This window comes from Myxocyprinus asiaticus, chromosome 17, assembly GCF_019703515.2.
Source record: "Myxocyprinus asiaticus isolate MX2 ecotype Aquarium Trade chromosome 17, UBuf_Myxa_2, whole genome shotgun sequence".
Lineage (NCBI taxonomy): Eukaryota > Metazoa > Chordata > Actinopteri > Cypriniformes > Catostomidae > Myxocyprinus > Myxocyprinus asiaticus.
The window spans coordinates 42207702-42229305 of record NC_059360.1 but is presented as its reverse complement, the minus strand read 5'-3'; the positions used below and the strand labels follow the sequence as shown (position 1 = coordinate 42229305).

General features: G+C 40.5%; 1 protein-coding gene across 3 annotated transcripts; it reads right to left on the bottom strand.

Moving 5' to 3' along the window:
• Positions 1-704: 704 nt before the first annotated feature.
• On the bottom strand, positions 705-20734 carry LOC127455616 (protein ELYS-like). Of its 3 annotated transcripts, none has more exons than XM_051723665.1 (36): positions 20486-20734; positions 17164-17289; positions 16744-16997; positions 16129-16309; positions 15747-15954; positions 15485-15601; positions 15292-15376; positions 14799-14949; positions 14567-14699; positions 14169-14350; positions 13988-14049; positions 13774-13902; positions 13488-13578; positions 13261-13350; positions 12793-12933; positions 11132-11236; positions 10942-11035; positions 10542-10665; positions 10395-10451; positions 10128-10274; positions 9684-9874; positions 9393-9537; positions 9132-9263; positions 8883-9030; positions 8632-8782; positions 8412-8519; positions 8150-8306; positions 6085-6300; positions 4914-5952; positions 4609-4702; positions 4402-4505; positions 4052-4311; positions 1794-3816; positions 1573-1685; positions 1337-1407; positions 705-1226 (listed from the first exon to the last, which is right to left on the bottom strand). In XM_051723665.1, exons 2-36 carry the CDS (start codon positions 17282-17284, stop codon positions 1028-1030), a joined length of 7623 nt encoding a protein of 2540 aa, XP_051579625.1. In that variant the 5' UTR covers positions 17285-17289; positions 20486-20734; the 3' UTR covers positions 705-1027. The 3 variants fall into 3 exon arrangements, with proteins under 3 accessions (XP_051579625.1, XP_051579624.1, XP_051579626.1); XM_051723664.1 differs by having other exon boundaries at positions 20551-20734; XM_051723666.1 differs by lacking the exon at positions 20486-20734 and adding an exon at positions 20139-20478.
• Positions 20735-21604: the final 870 nt, after the last annotated feature.

Sequence of the window (21604 nt, the reverse complement as noted above, 5' to 3'; positions counted from 1 at the left end):
CAAGTGTGCTAATGACATCTTTGTAAGATTTTCGACTGAAGGGAGCGCTGGTAAGCGAAACCGAATATCTAACGAATGTCGAACGTCAAACTAACTTCACCGCGGTGAATTATTTTGTGGTAATTAAAAGCATACCACAGATAAAACATGGGTTGTGATAGAAGCACATTATGTGTAGTGCATCTTGATTACAATGGTCACTGGACTCCCAACATTTGTTAGTTTTTTTTGTTCTTCAGCCTCATCACACTGCATCTTTTAATCTTCTTAAGACATAATACTGCAAAATATAAGAGAAAAAAACTAGGTAGCATGATCCTCGATGGTTGAATCAGCAGCTCATCAGCAGAAAAAGTGAAATGCATCTCAACAGAATTGCAAACTCTTCTGTATTTGAAAGGAAAGAGGCATTACAGATGTTCACAATGTTCTTAAATTTTGTTTTGTTTTTTACATTGTCTGCAATGAACAAACAGCTCAGTGTTCTCCAGCTTCAGACCTCAAGATAGAGACGACCAAGTGCCATGCATCAATGCAAAAAGTCCACCCATTTAACGTGGACAATCTTATTACACTTTCAGCCAGTGCAAGGCATTAATCTATATGAATTACATCACCCAAGTGGCACAACCATAAACATTTTTTTTGTATGCTGTGGCTTTACATTTGTTGCGCAGTCTTTCTTATAAACAGAGGTAACAAAATAATTATCAAATTTTATTTATAACATATCTAAAAGGCTATTTACATTTGCATCAATTAGTAGAAACACATTTAAAAACTAAGTCATCTCCTATTTGGTGCTTAAGTCCTTCAGTGCTCCTCACTGTAAGCATCATTTATATAAAATGATTTATCCCAAATTAGATGTTTATGTATCCCCAACATTATTCATTGATTATCTTCGTTATAAAACAGGCAGTTGCAAAGTTCTTAAGAAACAAGGAGAGCAGAAAAAGCAATCAAATGGTAATGCACATTTCAGTGCATTGGGAGAATAGTCCAAACAAAGATTTCTGAATCACAATCAAAGTTTCTTCCTCCGTGTAACAGGTTTGGGAAAAATGGCATCCATCATGCGTTTACGGCGTAGGTTCATCCTAAGTGAGGGTGTTTCCTTTTCATCAGTTCTTTTTCTGGTTCTAGCAATTGGTTCAACTGGACTGGCCAGTGGGGAGAGAAATCTGATCTCAACTGGGGGTGGAGGTTCTGGGGCAGCTTTTGTTCTGTTTAACAGACAATAGATCAAACATATTAATTAAATAGGACATGACATTAAAACTAAAGCCAATTTATGCCAATTTCAATAAGACTACTTGTAACATGGACAGTTCACCTGGTTGTTCTCTTCCTTCTGGGTTTGACAGCCTCAGTTTCCACTGCAACATCTACCATTGGGCCGTTGTCCTGTATAACAAATAGGACCTTATGAAGCATTCTGCATCTAATCCAGCACACTATGTATAATTTATTTATTTTTTAAATTAAACTAGTTATTTGCCCCTTTTGACTCTTAATTTACCAAAGAGATATACTGAACATGGTACTGAACATAATGGGAGAGCTGTTAACCTCATTGGATTGAGATTCAGTTGCATCTTCTGAGCTTCGTGTTCGAGGCACAAGAGGGGTCAATATCTCTGGCACTTCAGTATCATTTTGTACAACTGCTCCTTTTCTCCTCCCTGAAAAGAAATGATAGTGAATACATTGAAATTAAGGGCACGATAGTGGAAAGTGTAAATTACTGTACAAAGAGGTATAACAACATTGACTGACATAACTGCCACTACCTCTTCTTTTTTTCAAGTCAGCTGTGGAAGTGACCGAAACACTGACAGATGAAGAATTCTGTTCGACAAGGTGTTTTGACACCTTGCTTGCTCGTGTACGTCTAGCATTTTCAAGTGACTTGCTCACAGGTTCTTGCGTTTCATCAGATACCACCAATTTTGATTCTTCAATGACTGCATTCACAGTTTCATTCAGTGATGCTGCAGATCTATTGGTTCCTCTTTTGGTACGTATTATTTCAGTTACAACCGGAACACTCTCCTTGCTGGCTTCCTTGCCTTTGAGTCGTTCTGCAAGGGAATCAGCCAGGGGAACATCAGTCTCCAGTTCAAGAGGAACCAAGTCTTCACTCTCTTTGCCAGGAGTCTCTTTTTGATTCCAATGTTGGCTCCTGGTTAAGTGTCTAGAAACACTTTTAAGTTGTGCATCATCAATAATGAAGGTGGCATTGTTAGCTTTCTCCATAGTCCTGGATACGGTCTTTCTCCTGCTCCTTGGAGGAGTTTTAAGGGGTTGATTTAGAGCTACAGCATCTTCTGGAGGATCCTGTTGGAAACATTCTAATGAAAGTCCTCTGGTGGACTTGCGTGTAACCCTACTAGGACTGCTATGTACTTTGGCAGACTGTACCCTCTCGTCTGGGACTACTTGATGTGTTTCTGGAACATCAACGATGGTTACTTGTGCTTTTCTGGTTCTCTGTCTGGCCTGCAGTTCTGAATAATCATTTGGAGGAAGGTCTGTGGACAGGGCCTCAACATCTTCATCCACTGTTGTGTTCCTGGTTCTTCGGGATCCTTTCCTAGGTGTGGCTTTCTGCGGGGTCTTTCGTGCTGGACTTGATGGCTTTGATACATTTGCAGAAGGCATTTTATGGTCATCCTTGTTATCCCTCTGTTCTGCATCTGCTTTTCTTGTGCTTCTTCTGGGTGTAACGGGAACTTGACAGTCTTGTAGTTGCTTGCCACTCCTTGTAACACGTCTTGGTGTTGAAGGTACCTGAGAATCCATTTGCTCCTCCTCAGTAAGATGTTTCTCAGCATCAAGGTTGGTCACAGGAAACGTGACCGTTTTCCTTGTCTTACGTGATGGGCTACGTGGCACCTCTTTGAAGTTCTCTAAATCTTCCTCTCTATCTTTTTCATATCTTTGTACTTTAGATCTTGCAGGCGACCTAGATTTTGCTGGAGACTTTGGTCTTGCCAACTCTTTTGTCGTGGAAAGTTCCTTAAATTCTCCAGCCAATGAGGGTGCATTTCCTACTTGGCTAGATTCAGTTGCATTTTCTTTAGCAAGAGATAACATCCCTGCATCCAATTTTGCATCCTCATTCGCGTCTACCAAAAGCATTTCTGGGGGCAAGACATTCTCTGGCAGAGAAGACTCCAATACCTCCTCATGAAGAGGGGCATATGATTCTTCCTGCATCTCAAAAGGACCAGAATCTATCCTGTCACCATTGGCAAGTCCTTCTGTCTCTTGAAGAGAAGGTCCTGATTCTGGTATGGCTGTTGTTTCCACCATCTGTTCATGGTGTACCTCATTTGGTCTGTCTGGTTGCTCTTTGATTTCAGGAGCACCAATGACAACAGGTTCAATGTCTGACACAAAGACTTTTACTTGTTTTAAATCGTTGTCGTCTGGAACATGAACAGCATGTTCCAAAACGACAACCTCCGAGTTTGTTGCAAGCTGATTCTCCATATCCTGAGGTTGTTCTTCCTCGTGTAGAGGTAGCAATTGATAATTGGGGTCCAACTCTGAAGTGATAGGCAGCTCCTCCACATCAGGCTCCAACATTAGTGTAAATCCAGAGTCTGCTTGACCCTCACTGCTGTGGGTCTGCAAAATTGCTCCATCTATAAGATGCCTATGCTGCTCAGCTAGCTCTACAGGCACCAGGAGGGTGGTGGAAGGTTTTAGCTTAGTATAACACACAGCATCTTCCTCATCTAGATCTGCAGGGTCAAGGCCAACCATTAGAACTTCACCTTCCTCCTCTTGCATGTCTCTGTCTACAACCTGCGAAGTAAAAAGTCAGAAGAAGAGGTCCAATTTACAATATACCTCAATTAAAAATCATGACAGATTACTGGGACAAACACTCTTAACCAGGCACAACAACTTCCATGTTTTTTCAGAGTTTTTGTATTTTGTACTTACCAGCTGCAACAGCGCTTGGGTTAAGAAAGTGTAAGAGGCAAAGCAGACTAAATTAGATCAAATAAGTAATAAGAGACTTCATTAATACACTCACTTTCAACTGTGCCTCAGGAGTGATCAGTGAGAGCATGGCACTGGCTTGTTCTTGGAAGTACTGCTCATTTGGTGGGAGTTCCTCCAAGTAAAGGGCAGGACCAGGCTGGTGGCTATAGCTACCATTACCCTTCACTTCCTCTATGATCTCAACTTCACTACCCGAGTCCTCTGCCCTGTCATCTCCAGTTTCTTCATCCTCAGTCTCGTCCTCAGATTCAGCACTAGTAAGCTCATCACTGTCATTCAACGTCACTACAGCTATTGGAAGAATTTTGAAATTTGTAATGTTTTTTAACGTTTAAGGGATACTTCACTCAAAAATGAAAGCCGAGTCTGAGAGAGACTTACATCTGGACTCTGAGGATGCAGGTTCTGATGAGGTGACAGATGTCTGCGTTTTCAGATTTGCAGCATTCTCAGGTTGAACTTCCTTGATGTCACAAACTGGTTCACTATATAGAGTATTGAGCAAAAAAATAAAAAATAAATGTTATTAACAGAAAAACTGCAGTAAATATCAAAGTCTAAAAATAAGTGAAGCAGTGTGCAGAGTACCTTTTCAGTGATGCCTCTGATTTAATACTGTACCGGGTCAAGGGTGAGGAAAGATCTGGGCCAAATAAATGCTGTTCCACAAAAGCATCCAAATCTATAACAAATCAATTTGAGAGCTTGAATATGTATTAACACCACAAAAACAACAACAAAAAAAAAACAAAACACTAAACTTCAGATGTCTTAAAAATAACTTTCCAACATCAACAGCAAAAACTACTATACAATAAAAAGCTGGCACAAGTCAGAAAAAAGAAAATGTATGTTCCTTGTATTTGATTGTCCCACATCTTGTAGGCTCTCACCTGAGATTTCCATTGATTCCTCATTGTTCTCATGTTCACCAGTAATTTGTGTATGCAGTGCAGCATCAGCCACAGGTCCATGGTGGACCAACTCAACTGATGGAAGCTCAGACAAAACGAAGGCCTCACTGACTGGTTTTTCTGGTAACCGTTCTGATTGCTTGGTGACAATTGGTTCTTCTGCAGTGTCAGGAGCAGCATTTTCATCAGTGGACTTACAGTCTGCAGTCTCTTCAGCCAGAGGAATGACAGCTTCATGAAAGATGGAAGATTCATTAACCGATTCTTCAGCTTTAGTTGTTTCCTGTATTTCATGGTGTACTGAAACCTCAGCCAAAGATTCTACTCTTGGCTCCTCAACTGGAAGTACATGTTCTGGTTCCATAAAGTCCAGCTTGAGAACCAGAGCCTCTGAAGTTTCCTCACACTGCTCCTCAGTCACTTCCTTTTTGAGATTGTTCTCAACATTAACCTCAAGCTCAAGACTCTGTTGCTGAGCTTGCTGTGTGTCTAAAGGCCTCTCGCCACTGGACAAATTTTGCTCAGTCCTGTTCTCATCTGTATTCTGGTCTTTATCAGGCTTGGCAACAGAGGGCAACTCTGCTGTAAAGCAATCTCTTACTGGGGGTAAATCTTCCTCTGAAGTGTTAGGAAGTCTTACAGTCACCTCCCGATCCATGCTGTTGTCCACATGATGTTCTTTCAGTGCTTCCATAAAATCCTCAGGAGCTGGAGCATCATGGAACTCAAGAGTGCTATCAGACTGGTTGGACACTAGACTCGTTTCTTGCCCAAGACTAGGGCGTCGCACAAGAGTGGGAAGCACTCGTTTGGTCACCACTGCAGGGATCTCTTTAACAGAAGATCCAGTCTCAGATTCTACATCAGTGTTCTCTCTCTCTTCCAGCGAGGGCATGCTGGTCCTGCTCAGTTCTTTCTCATCCTCTTCCGCATCTGAATGTTCACTCCAGGCCTTGATGATTGCTTTGGGAGGTGGGGAAGATCTCTTAGATGTATTGCTCTCCCTATTAATGGCCATCTGAAAAGTATTACAACCATGTTACAATTGCAAAACTATTTATCTAAAAATATATTCTGGCTATGGCAACACATGAAATCTTTTATATACTTGTTGGATAGGCTTTTAAATTGTGACTACATGCAATCCTACCCCAGTGTTCCAGTGGACGGTACCCTTGGGAGGTTCAGGAGAGTCAGCCTCCTCTATGAAGGTAATACGACTCTCTTTGGGGTGGAGAGGGGGAGTGATGGATCGACCTGGGGAGGCAGAGGGTGTGGCCACAGGAGTGGGACGTAGGCTGCTCCTTAGAATAGACTGTGGGGTAAAGGCTGAGAAAACCGGACCTGATGCCAAGGCTCGAGCTCTCTAAAGAAATACCAAGGAGTTTTTAAGAGGGTGTTCACTTTTTAAAACAAACACCAATGGCGGGATCAGATACAACCCTATGCAAATCGAAGTCGTTCACCACAGTGAGGGTTGAAAGCTTTGAATCCGAGTGCGAATTCAGTAATTTGTAATAATGATAATTATAATTATATATAACACTACACATATACACACATACAGTGCATCCAGAAAGTATTCACAGCGCTTCACTTTTTTCACATTTTATGTTACAGCCTTATTCCAAAATGGATTAAATTCATTATTTTCCTCAATTCTACAAACAATACCCCATAATGACATCGTGAAAGAAGTTTGTTTGAAATCTTTGCAAATTAAAAAACAAAAAAAAAACAAAACAAAAAAAAACATCACATGTACATAAATAAGTATTCACAGCCTTTGCCGTGACACTCAAAATTGAGCTCAGGTGCATCCTGTTTCCACTGATCATCCTTGAGATGTTTCTACAACTTGATTGGAGTCCACCTGTGGTAAATTCAGTTGATTGGACATGATTTGGAAAGGCACACACCTGTCTATATAAGGTCCCACAATTAACAGTGCATGTCAGAGCACAAACCAAGCCATGAAGTCCAAGGAATTGTCTGTAGACCTCTGAGACAGGATTGTATCGAGGCACAGATCTGGGGAAGGGTACAGAACAATTTCTGCAGCATTGAAGGTCCCAATGAGCACAGTGGCCTCCATCATCCGTAAATGGAAGAATTTTGGAACCACCAGGACTCTTAATAGAGCTGGTCACCTGGCCAAACTGAGCGATCGGGGGAGAAGCACCTTAGTCAGGGAGGTGACCAAGAACCCAACGGTCACTCTGACAGAGCTCCAGCGTTTCTCTGTGGAGAGAGGAGAACCTTCCAGAACAACAACCATCTCTGCAGCACTCCACCAATCAGACCTGTATGGTAGAGTGGCCAGAAGGAAGCCACTCCTCAGTAAAAGGCAAATGACAGCCTGCCTGGAGTTTGCCAAAAGGCACCTGAAGGACTCTCAGACCATGAGAAACAAAGATTGAACTCTTTGGCCTGAATGGCAAGCATCATATCTGGAGGAAACCAGGCACCGCTCATCACCTGGCCAATACCATCCCTTCAGTGAAGCATGGTGGTGGCAGCTTCATGCTGTGGGGATGTTTTTCAGCGGCAGGAACTGGGAGACTAGTCAGGATCGAGGGAAAGATGAATACAGCAATGTACAGAGACATCCTTGATGAAAACCGGCTCCAGAGCGCTCTGGACCTCAGACTGGGGCGAAGGTTCATCCTCCAACAGGACAACGACCCTAAGCACACAGCCAATATAACAAAGGAGTGGCTCCGGGACAACTCTGTGAATGTCCTTGAGTGGCCCAGCCAGAGCCCAGACTTGAACCTGATTGAACATCTCTGGAGAGATCTGAAAATGGCTGTGCACCGACGCTCCCCATCCAACCTGATGGAGCTTGAGAGGTCCTGCAAAGAAGAATGGGAGAAACTGCCCAAAAATAGGTGTGACAAGCTTGTAGCATCATACTCAAAAAGACCTGAGGCTGTAATTGGTGCCAAAGGTGCTTCAAAGTATTGAGCAAAGGCTGTGAATACTTATGTACATGTGATTTTTTTCCGTTTTTTTATTTTTAACAAATTTGCAAAGATTTCAAACAAACTTCTTTCACGTTGTCATTATGGGGTATTGTTTGTAGAATTTTGAGGAAAATAATGAATTTAATCAATTTTGGAATAAGGCTGTAACATAACAAAATGTGGAAAAAGTGAAGCGCTGTGAATACTTTCCGGATGCACTGTATGCTTTCTGTAAGAAGGGTGTCTTACCTTTACCACTTGTGGAGTTTGTAGCAGATTGAGCTCAGGAGCCTTGCTGATGCTTTTTGGGCCAGCCCATGAGGTAATGGGTCTTAAAGGCGTTCCCGGCAAATTAGAACTCTCTGGAGAACTTTGTGAAGATGGCTTCACGACCAAATCCAGAAGCCTGGGGATAAAACAAAGGTAATGTTACAAGAATGTATCACAAGAAAAATCACAAAGCACTAATAGTTAGTATTAGTACAAAGTACTAATAGTTTTTAGTGTTTACCTGGACATCCTCTTGGTTAACATGTTGACAGGTGTTCCCACAAAGGGCTCAAGTAGATTTGGAGGAGGAGGATGTAGGCTAGAACCTGGTAACTCTGACTCTCTGGGGCTGCAAAGGAAAGAAACATCAAAATATTTTCTTAGAATAAGGTTAAAAAAAAAAAAAAAGCAGCAATCTAAAGACAAAATTTAGGCAGAAAAAAAAAGTTAAAAGATAATACCTTTTGTAAGGAGATGACTCTGGAGAGGGGTTCTTGCCAACCCACACTTCTTCGATCTTTGAGAGGACATTATTAATAAAGGCTGCTCTTGTCATAACAGTTTCAGAAGCTGAACGTTTAGCTACAGTGGACAGAGGCTGGGGTCTTTTAACTAGGGGTGAAAGATGAATATAATACAGGTCAAATCAAGAGAAAAAACACCAGCTTGATGACGAGACTTATGTCACAGTTACTATGACCATCACAGGTACCTTCTGTGTGGATTGTAGCAGGGTGTTGGTACGGTTTTGCTCGTTCAATGGCTAGTTTCCGTTGAACTCGAGGAAGAACTTTCCCGTACTGATTTAGAATAGAGTTCCTTGTGTTTGACCTTTCCTTCATTTTAGGATCCCGATCAGTCTGAATCAAACAAAATAATTATAGTTGCAGATGTGCGTACAATACATTTTTTCCCCCCAAACAATAAGACTAAATAGAGTATAATATGGAAATGAACATACTGCAAGGTTCAATTTGAGGGTCTGGTTGAGTTGAAGGGCAGACACATAATTTGCCTGCTGGAGGTAGTGGACCATAAGCATCTCCCTATTCTGGAAACCTCCAGTGCTTTGAAGGAACCGTTCCAAGCACTCCTGCACAGGTACATTTAGAAAAATTGCTTGAAAGATGATGTTTATCCTGCAGTCTAACAAGAATTTTGATCAAATATGCACCCTGGTATTACTTTAAAACAAAATTCCAGATTAGTGATGGAATTTCACCTTCTCTGCCAGTCCAAGGGGCAGCTTCAGTAGCTCTTTCATCAGACCCAGTTCCTGAGAGGTCTCAAAGAGAAATCTCATCACCTCCTCCATGTTTAACTTATTACAGTGCTGCCTTAACAACGCCCAGGCCTCCACAATACATCTGTTCGCCAACACAGACCAAATTAAGAGACTCACAACTACAAATGAGCCCAATAAAATGTACACTTTTAAATTATAAGGAAGCAATCGACTAAGATACATGGCATGCTCCTTTCCCAACAGAGCCCAGAAGTAATGCATTTCTACCTGTTATGGAGCAGAACAGAGAGGCACAGCTTGGCTTCGTTGGTAGTGCATAGCGGAGGCTTCATCACATGTAGGTAACGAAGTGCAATGCTGTGCTTCTGTTGGCACATCAAAGCTTGCAGGACGCGGTTATGTTGCCAGCTCCACAGAGAGTGACTGGTGGCTGGGTGCAATAGCAGCTCCAAAGACCTCTGGTAGAGAAAACCACAAGTTCTCCATAAGGCATCGTGGTCACACAAATATACTGTAGCAGAAGTGTTTTCAACTGATATTCTTCCAATGTCTTGTATTTTCTCTGTATATTTTAAAATCTGCCAAGTAAAAGATTGTCTCCAATAATACTTGTATATAGGTGCAAATATGTTTAACCATGTGGCATTCATGGAAAATGTTTTCAACAAGACAGAAAAAAGCAAATAATTTTTCAGTCAAACCACAGTTTACCTCATGATCATGATGATCCAGCAACCACAGGCCTTGTACCAGTTTTACTAAACCAATAGGTATGGCGAACGCTGTGGGAAAAGACTCCACTGATGCCCCACTTTTATTGGGAAATGAGTACATCACATCCAGTAGCAAATAAATAACCTTAAAGGCTGAGTCAAGGAATAATCTTTATCAACTGATGGCAAAGAGCACAATATTTATGACAAGCACATTAGAATATATTATAGCATTGATGCAGTAGAGATTGTTAAGAAAGGATACAATGGCATGTTTGGCAGATTCTTCAATGTTTTCCAGGAGGTAAATATCCAGCAAGGCCTGTTAAGGTACAAGAGCACAAAAAAAGAAAATTAAGAAAAGCTGAGGAAGGCAATGTTCTTTTAAACAAATTTTGAAGTCTGAACTGACATGAAGTGATGGTGGAGGATACTGTCCTGTTCCACCCTCGTCTCTTTTCCAGAGTTCAGCAAGACGTTCCCCACATTGACTAACCAGGCCATCAATCATGAGGCAGTCTGCACACCACTTGTCCCTACAGAAAGAATTAGATTTATTATTTTGGTCATTTGTCTTATTATATCTTATAGAAATAATGGACAAGAAATTACTGGGCATATAAAGTGTTAATGAAATTAGGACTTGTCACAGGCTGCAATTGAAGCCGCATCACCCTCCTAAGAAAAACAAGTCTAGAGCACATGTGCCAACCACAGAGCAATGACTCCAACAGAGCCAAATATATGGCTATATGAAAGACAAAGTCAATCATTGACTTACTGAAATACAATTTAAAATATCAGCAACTTACTTGGCCAGTCTCTGCAACTCTTCCCTTTGACCGATGTAGTAGTTCTTAATAATCGAGTAACTATAAAAGGGCCGTGATATTTGCAGAACTTCATCTGTTAAACAGAAAAACAGTTTAGCATATGCAAATATGATATACACTCAAATGTTCAAATCACAAATCTAAGGTTAAGCTTTGGACATGGTCATACCAGAGGCCTCTGGAAGTAGACCAGTTCGGCAAAACCACAGAACCACCTGAGAGTACTGGGAGATCAAACTTGACACCATGCATTTGTTCATGAGTCCAATCAATCCTGGAGATAAACAAGCAAAATTCAGAAGTAATATCAGTGCTTTGAAAGACCATCTCAACAACAGTGAACTATTCAACATACACAAACACAGAAGGGTGTGATGTGCAAGTGTACTGATTAGGGCTGTCAACTGAGCAGAGAAACTACATTTGAATTTTTACCTCAAGTATTTTCAAAATTTGAATAATATAAAAATTTTGAAGTCAGCTGATTCTTAAACTGACGTTGTTTACTTGGTCCACAAGAGGGCACAATAAATACATAAACCATACAGCACCATTGTATTATTGCAAAGAACATTGCTGGCTGTTAAAAAAAAACAAAACAAAAAACAAAAAAAAAAAACGCATTTAATTTTCAACTAATATGCATAAACAAAAAAAAAGCTTTAGTCAGTTCATTTTCAAATTTTTTTTAAGTCAAAAGTAAAATGAGAGAGAAACACTTCAACAGACAGTTCACATGGTGCTACACTTGCACTGATGGTAACAGTATACTACCCCAGACTCAAGTTTCATAATAACAGAAATACCACATTGTTTTTTTGTTCATTACAGTTGTACGTAGGGTGGCAACATTCCCAGATAGCAGAGGTATTCGGCTGAACTCAGTGATGAAGCGGCTCAGACTATGAGCACAGGTCAGGGGCTGTTCAATCAGATGGAACACAATAGAATGGAACTGAATGCGAGGACCTCGAGACACACATTTCCAAGTTGAACATCTTTCCTGACAGCGTTTAAAAAAAACTCATTGCTTAATCTGAGAAACACTTATAAGAGAGCAAGACGTAATGGCCAAGTACCTCCACCAACTTTAAGGGGCTGTTCATACCGAACACTTTTCCAACCATCAATTTGTTTTTCTATGTAAACGCGCGCTAGACGAACGTCTTTGTTTCGCTGTTTTTGTTTATTCGAGACGCTGTGTCTGATTAAATATAACTTAAAAAGCATCTTGAGACACCTGCTTTCTGTTAAACTGTATTTGTTGCACTGTGTCTAGTCTTTTTTAGTGCAAGAATGTACTGACGCTGACTCCCACCCCTGGAGTCACGAGTTCGAATCCAGGGTGTGCTGAGTGACTCCAGCCAGATCTCCTAAGCAACCAAATTGGCCCGGTTGCTAGAGAGGGTAGAGTCACATGGGGTAACATCCTCATGGTCACAATTAGGGGTTCTCGCTCTCAATGGGGCGCGTGATAAGCTGTGTGTGGATCGTGGAGTGTAGCATGAGCCTCCAGTGCTGTAAGTCTCCACGGTGTCATGCACAGCGAGTCACGTGATAGGATGCACGGACTGACCGTCTCAGAAGCGTTGGCAACTGAGACTTGTCCTCTGCCACCCAGATTGATGTAACCGCGCCACCACAAGGACCTACCAAGTAGTGGGAATTAGGCATTTCAAATTGGGAGAAAAGGGGATAAAACGTTTTTTTGTTTGTTTTTTTTTTAATGTGATCGATCTTAAGTCATCATCAGTTCTTGGCACACATACATTTCTTAAATATGACTATTATTCAAATTACAAATTAATTTGACAGCCCTAGTACTGATACCTTTCTGTGTGAGCTCCTGAGCCTCATAAAGCAAAGAGTGAAAGATGGTGCAGAGGTTTGCCAGCAAGCGCTGACTGTGCTGTAGCAGCTGCAGTGTCTGGGGATCTGTGAAGTTTGTGGAGCTGTCGAAGAGTGGAGCACCTGGATACAGAATAAAGACCTATGATCAGAAATTCTCACCCTTATGCCGTTTAAAATTTGCATGACTTTCTTCTGCGGAACACAAAGATATTTTAATGGAGATGGTGTGAAAATATCTATACAATGCAAGTTAATGAGGACCAACACTTTCACGCTCCAAACTGTCTTTGTGTTTCGCAGAAGAAAGAAAGTCACACGAGTTTGAGATGGCTTAAGGGCGAGTAAATGATTAGAGAATTATCATTCTTGGGTGAACCATTCCTTTAAATTCACAATAAAATCATATTTAGAATAAAGAGAAATGTGTAGAATGTGAAGGATACTCACATATTTCATCCAGCTCATCCTTAGTGTGCACAACCTTGTTCCAGGCCCACTCCAGTATATAGCGCAGGTTGACAGCTGATCCTGGTTGCTCTGTATGCAGTAATGCGGAAATGGCAATTGAGAAAAAAAAAAAGTGTGTTCCACAATCGATTGTACATGCTTTTAACACCCCATATACTGGATATCAAATTAGACAAGTGTAAGGAAAGCATTTTCCTCTTCTTTACCCTCAGTGGTCCACTGTTTAATGCAGCCAGTGATGAATCCCAGTGAGCTTGTCTCCACAGCAGTGCACAAAATGGCATCAAGCTGCTCCTCCTGAATGCAAATCAAAACCATAAGAAATACATCACTGTTATAAGGCATACAACCATCCTGAAACAAATAAACATGTTCTACTTTAGCTTAATAGATTTCACCCACATTGACACACAAAAGAAAAACTAATAACACTTAAATTAACTAGTTACACTTGTTCACTATTTATATGTGAGAACATTTTAAATAGGTTACCTGTGACAGGTTGGAGGGCTGGATATCAGCCAGGCGAGAGGACAAGAGTCCAGACATGAGGCAGCGTGAGTATCCAATAGAGATGTGGTCACTTAAATTTGGTTCAACCTTCTTTAAGTAGCTCAGGGTCTGGAAGAGAAGAATAAGAGTTGAATACTGGACACTGAGCAAAAGTACTAAAGATTTAAACCAAACAAAGGGGTTAAAATCTAACCTCTTTCTGATAGCCAGAGCAAGTAAAGTGCACAACTCCAGCATTAAGCAAACAGCTAGCATCTAGAAAAAGAGAAAAATCACAACAAACAGATGTTCGGAATCAGATGGAGCCTGTGAAATACCAGTATTACTGTAATTAACATAATACATTTCATTTAAGAATTTAATGGATGACTTGCCGAAGTTGTATGTGGTAGGACTGAAGAACTGTTCTGGTGGAGGGCTGGTGTAGGGCAGACCCCTACTGAGACTGCGCTCATGAACCAGAATGTCCATCAGGGGACAGGGAGATGTCATTTCTACCACAGTGTCAAGAGACCACACAGCCAGATAAGGACAGTTCCTCAAGGATTCACCCGCTCTGAATAAGAGAGGTAAGAAGTGAGATCTTCAGAAGTTAAATATAATTACTTCAAGACAGTCACTAAAATCACAAGGCGTGTGTTTTTTTTTACATGAGCCAACACAAAGGGACTTAGGATTTTAAAGCCTTTGTTGACACAGCAACACAACATCCACCTGCCCTCCAAAGCATATAAAAATTTGACTTTTTAAGGTTTACTACAAGCATACTCACCTAAGTGAATCTGGCATCTGAGCATGGTACCATCTGTTAATGTCAAACACTCCAATGAAGGTTGATGGTTGACCTTGTCCGTAAGACTTAACTTGCCAGCTAAAAACTGACACACTTGTATCAGGAGATGCCACTGAGAAATAAAAATTAAAAAAAAGTTACAGATTAGAGAAAACAGTAAAGAAAAATTTTAAAGGTTATAGAAAAATGTGCTAAAGACATGTGAACGTACCTTCATTCATGCTGTCGTCACGATCAGGGTGGTGGCGAAACTTCTCAATGGTCTGACAACTGATCAGGCGAGTATTAATGGCCTGAGCCCTTAAAGGAAATGATGTACCATTCAGGTCCTGACTGTAACGCTCCTCACAATACTCCAGACCCTGAGAGTCAGACATTACAAATTTGTCAATAATTTTCAACAACACTGATATATAACACTTTTTAAAGGAATGCTCCAGTTTCAAAGGTATAAGCACAAGACGTAATTACAGGGTTTTGTTGTCATGACAACAAAGTTGTAATATTGCATATAACTTCACAGAAAAAAAATCATACATATATAAATAAAAGGAGTGTCTAAATAATTTTTGTGGAAATCAACATTGCCACAAAACTCTGCCACTAGAGCTTAACCTATTTTGAACCCAGAACACTCCTTTAAAAAAGTAGGTATCATTCCACCAAAACTATCAGATTGGAGAATCCTGCATGACTCTCTTCACCTCATAGATAATTTTCCCTGAAGTCAAGCACTTCCTCTCCCCAAAGGCCAGCTGCAACAAATGAAGACTAACCACATCCCCCTCACTGGAAAGAAAACAACAACAGAGGAGGAAATATGCAGGTCAGATGTTAGGTGTAATGTGTGTAAAAATCACAGTTTTGCAATAGAAGCACTTGAGACCGCTAACTTACTGATCCTGTGCAGACTGCACAGCCCACAAATAGCAGCAGTTCCGTGGATCATTCTCAGGTTCCTGGAAGGTAAACGCATAGACCGGCACTCTGCCACCCTCTAGCTGTGAGTGATATCTAGAGACAAGAAGAGCATAGTTTAATAAAACAAACTGCAAATGGATTCATCAATACATATGTAACATACACTAGAAGCATTAGACAGCATAGAGCATGGAAACCCTGAAGTCAAGCTCTTTATGAACCTTGATGCTTTACTTACTCTTTTTTGAGGGTCTTCATGTTCCAGAGCTGCAGGAAGCCATCAGAGAAGCCCACAGCGAGCTGGTTGGTGCGTTGGATGTACTGCAGGGCTGTTGCTCCAGTACCTGTGGGGCTGCTAAGCTGCAGACACAAGTGTCTGCCCTGCTGAGTCACGCCCTCTCTTAACCGAGGAATCTCAGATAGAGATTTATTGACAACTTCCAGATCTGAGCCCAAACAAGAAATGAAAATAATGGTTTGAGATTATAGAAGGGTCTGAACTGCTGCCAAGACCGATCTACAATCATATTACTTTAATTGGTACAGAATGACTTAAATGACTCAAACTTTTGACTTTGGTCACGAGGCAATAAAAACAAGACAGTCTGCCACAATCTTACCTGAAGCTTCCAATTCACTCTGACTACAGGACAGGTCATCCAGACAGAGATCAACCAGCAGAACATGACCGATGTCTGTTACCACAGCAGCCACACCAAAGAACCAACGCAGACTCTGATGCAGATGCTGTGTGCTAGCACTTGCCCCTCCATAGCTAACCAGTGGCTCAATGGCTGTGATCTGTGGAAGAAAAGTGGATTAATGCAGATGTGCTTTTCAAACACATGATCCTTCACAGTAGTGTCTCTCTGTGCAACAACTGGTGTGTAGCGTGCCATATTGAGACACAGCCATGATACATTTGATGAATCAATTTTATAAACAAATCTTTGTGCATTTCAGAACTTTCCAAGAAAATTACATTCTTAAATTAAGCAGACACTTTTATGCAAAGTGACTTACAAATGAGGAATACAAGCACACAAACACAAGCAATTAATTCCATGAAAGCAGATTACATAATATAAAGTACAGCATACAAAGTGAGACAGTAAGATTTTTATTTTTTATTTTTAAGAGTTAGTGCATTAACAGGATTGATTTAAGTGCTCACATAATCAAGGAACTCCATACAACTACCCATACTGTCAGATAATAGCATTATTGACACTTACCCTGCCTGGAATGACCACAGCCTTAACAACGCGGGAGATGCCAAGATCATACAGACACAGCATGCTGCCTTCTGCTTCATCCAGACCCACGAGCAGCCCTGTTCGCTTTAACCAACAGAAGTCTCTTACTGTCAACACAGAGGGTGGGTGCTCGGACACCCCGCTGAAGCAGTAGGCAGAGAAACGCTCTCCAGTAACTGCATGAACCACCTCCATCTGAGGCCCACAGGCAAGCCAGGCCAGTGCATTCTTCCCTGCTCCCAATACATAAGAAAATTTGTGAGATAAATGTGGAAAAATTAAGAGACATCTAATCTTAAGCAAAGAAATACCTTATGTCATTACATTTATCCGTACATCATTGTTACAGTTCATACATGCAGCCAATATGACATTCAATTGGTGTAAAACCAAACTCACCAACAGTAAATTTCCCATGCAGCACAGAGTCCAGCGTAACTTCATCCTCACCCAGAGCGTCTATCGTCACCTCTGGGAAGCGCAGCAAGCTGCTGGTGACTTGAGCTGCCAGGTCACGCATGCTTACTGAAGAGAAAACACATGCTTTAATGCATGGAGCACAACATGCACAAACTCATGCTGAAAATCATGTGGACAAAAGGCCCTTTACAAAACAGCAGTTGTCAGCACATTTGTGCTTCCAAATGGAGCAGTTGCTACATATGTTTCCCACTTGTTTTCCAAAATATTCATTATAGGGAGTTGTGAAATGAAGATAAATTGTCACACTTAGCTATTAGTTAAAGATTTAGATTGTGCTTTTAAAGAATATTTGGGTTCAATAGAAGTTAAGATCAATAGACAGCATTTGTGGCACAAAATGCTTTTGACAGCACAAAAATTTATTTCGACTCGTCTCACCCGAGTTACAGTGAAGTACTTGCAATGGAAGTCAATGGGTCCAATATACTCACTGTTTAAAAGGTGTAGCCTAAAGGCATAAACAATATACAAATTAACATGATTCAAGTATGATAAAATCACTTATTAACCTTTTCTGTTTAAAGTTATATCCAATTTTACAACTTCGCTGCTAAGATGACATAACCCTAAAAACAATGATTTAAATAACTTTACAGCTCAAACAGTACATGAGTTTTTACAGAAGGATTAAAGATGCTGTAAGCGATTTTAGCCATTCTAGAATTTTCACTAGCTGTCAAGCGGAGCCGTTGACAGCGTTAGCCATGCCCCCTTTTCCAAAACCCTGCACTCCAAAGATACCAAATGAGCTGTATTGAGACCAATATTGAGCAGAAATAGTTGTCAAAAACAACAGCAGCAAAATAGCGCCCTCAACTGACAACAGTTATGAGCAACATGGGCATGGCATAACAATGGCATTAAGCCTCAATATTTCGCTGCAATTACAACACTATGAGAACAGGCAAGATGACTGACAGGCAGAAAGCATCAAGAGACCGGAGCACGCAGACACATTTCTGTTTGCGGTTTACAGAGTCCAGAGCTGTCACAGAGACTGGTAAGATATCTCAGGACACTTATTTCATGAATATCTTTCAGGGAGTAGTAAAAAATGTTGCATTCCTTTCCATGAAAATTAGCTTACAGCACCTTTAACCAGGGATGCAAATTCATAGCAGAAAGTCGTGGCAGGTGTTCTAGATAGACATTTTTAGTTGATTTGTTTTTAAAGCTTTTTGTTGCATTTAAAGTGTTTAAGCTTAAGTGATTTTAATAAGGAAAATGTAGAAAATTTTACAAAATGACTGGACAAATTAGCTTAAAAAAGGTGACCATCCCTGATTAAGCTTCACATTTCTGCCCTTCAAAAACTGGCCCCATTCACTTCCATTGTAAGTGTCTCACCATTACCTCGACTTCAACCTTTTTTTTTTTTTAAAGTCCAAATTATTTTTCATGGTAATCAACATTACGCCACATGGGCCTGGGTAGCTCGAGTATTGACACTGACAACCACCCCTGGAGTCGGCAGTTCGAATCCAGGGCATGCTGAGTGACTCCAGCCAGGTCTCCTAAGCAACCAAATTGGCTCGGTTGCTAGGAAGGGTAGAGTCACATGGAGTTACCTCCTCGTGGTCACGATTAGTGGTTCTTGCTCTCAATGGGGCGCGTGGTAAGTTGTGCGTGGATCGCGGAGGGTAGCATGAGCCTCCACATGCTGGGAGTCTCCGCGGTGTCATGCACAACGAGCCACGTGATAAGATGCGAGGATTGACTGTCTCAGAAACGGAGGCAACTGAGATTGTCCTCTGCCACCCGGATTGAGGTGAGTAACCGCGCCACCACAAGGACCTAAGTAGTGGGAATTGGGCATTCCAAATTGGGGAAAAAAGAGGATAAAAAAAAAAATAAATAAAAAATAAAAAAAAAAACACTACGCCACAAATGGTGTCGATTGAGCTTAACTTGTATTGAACCCAGAATATTCCTTTAAACACCAATACTCCTGGAAGATATTCTAATTTACATATTCTAGATTGACATTCTTGGTTAAAACCTTTGCAAAAGTTAACAAAAGTGATTAAACTGGTATAAAATTTAAAAAGCTCCTAAAAGCAACAATACAACGAATTATTTAAGAACGGGTGCTTGATCATCCTAGTATGTAATACAAGGCTGTTTACAAAATGTTATGTTTACCAACTTTAAAATTCTTGGCCTAGGCTGATAACACTTATTAAAAAAAAAAAAACTCAATCTAGTCTCCTTGCTAAAACTCTAAACTATACGATAATGTCTATAGATGGGTAACACATTCCACAAGGACAGTTCTTCATTCTACTGGATTAAAATAGGCAATAGTGCCCCCTGGAAAAGCATGGCCATCTGATGCAAACACTGAACCATGTGCCCGCGCAGACCAAAATTCCCACCCATGCGTGAGATTCACATAGGAAAACAGAGACCTGACACGATTTTTACAGTAAAATATTTACCACCGTTTCATCTATATTAAAGATGCACCGACATAATGCCTCCAGAAAAATAAATTGTGATGCCCAAGTAAAAGGGACAGTACATAAACTGTTGGATTGTGTCATCAACTAGAGGCCCGCATCAGTGTTGGTGACAGTAAAGCGTTTGTTCCAGAAAAACTCTAATCTTAAACTAAATCTTAAGTCCTTCCTTGTGTGCGTCGCAATGTACATACAGAAAACCAGTGTTTACTTCCAACCAATACCTTAAACATGTTCAATTTACAATCATGCATCGCCACTTCGTGGTAAACATTTAGACGACAATTTATCTGGTGTTTTCAAATTTTAGCTGTTCAAACACGTTTCCATGCATCAAAGGCCAAACAAAGGGCAGAATCAGTGTTGTCACTCGTACAGTTCACATACAACATACATTTGAAGACGTTAGCCTTTGCTGAAAAGTTTATTTACCTCAGCACGCTACTAGCACCGCTAGCTATACCATAAACATCAGCATAAACGAACAAAAGACAAAGTATAACCACTACACACCTCCAATTAATTCAAACGCATACTAAACGGTGTTTTAAAACATAAAAGGGGTTCATATCGCAAATACAGTCGTGCTGTCGCAGACTTTTATCATGAGCCCCTCACATTAGCCTAGCCGCACGTGCTAATGGTCACCGCGCGAGGAAAATGCGTTTACTCGCAGAGCGTTTGAATAGCAATATATCAAATATGCACATATGCGCAGGAATAATGTACCGGACGTTACAAGAATGTCTAACAGTCAGCTCGCGCTCAGCTTTTATTACCTGCGCGCTGATGATGACAACGGCCCTCAAGAAAACTGGGAATACTTTAAAAACAACTCTCGTACCAACTCTTTCCCGGGGCATAATCCGGGTTCGACTGACGCGTATAAACTCTCGTATGGTTGTGCTAAACCTGTACGTAGCAATACAGAAAAACTGGGATTTCAGGTAAACGCCTTAACCGCCGACTAGTACTGCTGCTTGAACACAGGCGCCATTTCCACAGCGCTGCAGAAACTCTACTGCGCATTCATCTGCTTCAGCCAAATCCCGCGCCACAGACACTATCGCGAGATCTCAAGTAGCTGCCCATGACTACGGAAATTGAAGGTGGTTTTAATATCCTTGATCAGTAACTACACATTTGATATTTAATTCACTGGGATGAGAGCACGTTTGTGCTTTGTCTCGAATCATAATAAGAATAAATCTCGAAAAAGATAACATTTTGTTTTACGATTTAGTATTTCTTTCGTAATCTTAGTCCCATTTTAGGCTATTTTTTTTTATTTAATTAAAAAACAAAAAGTAAATAAAAATTATTACTACCAATAATAATAATACAAAAAAAGAACATAGTAACTATGCACTTCAAATGGTTTTATATCACATAAAAGTTTAAAAAAATAAAATAAAATACTTTCAGTTAATCTGTTTGTGAGGAGATATTTAGAAAATATGGTAAGAATATTCCGGGTTCAATACTAGTTAAGCTCATTTGACAGCATTTGTGGCATAATGTTGATTACCATAAAAGTACATTTCGTCCAATTGTTTTCTTAAAAAAAGCAAAAATCTTGGTTAAAGTGAGGCACTTGCAATAGAAGCGAATGGGGCCAATCTGTAAATGTTAAAATACTCACTGTTTCAAAAGTATAGCCACAAGACGTAAACAATATGCATGTTAACATAATTTTGGTGTGATAAAATTGCTTACTAACGTTTTCTGTGTAAAGTTATGTTCAATTTTACAACTCGTAATGACGTAACGCTAAACACTAAAACATTAAACACTAAAACCCTAAAACAGCCGTAAAAATTATGATTTAAGCAACTTTATAGCTCAAATAATACACAAGTTTTAACAGAAAAATTAATGTGAGGGATGTTCTATAATTA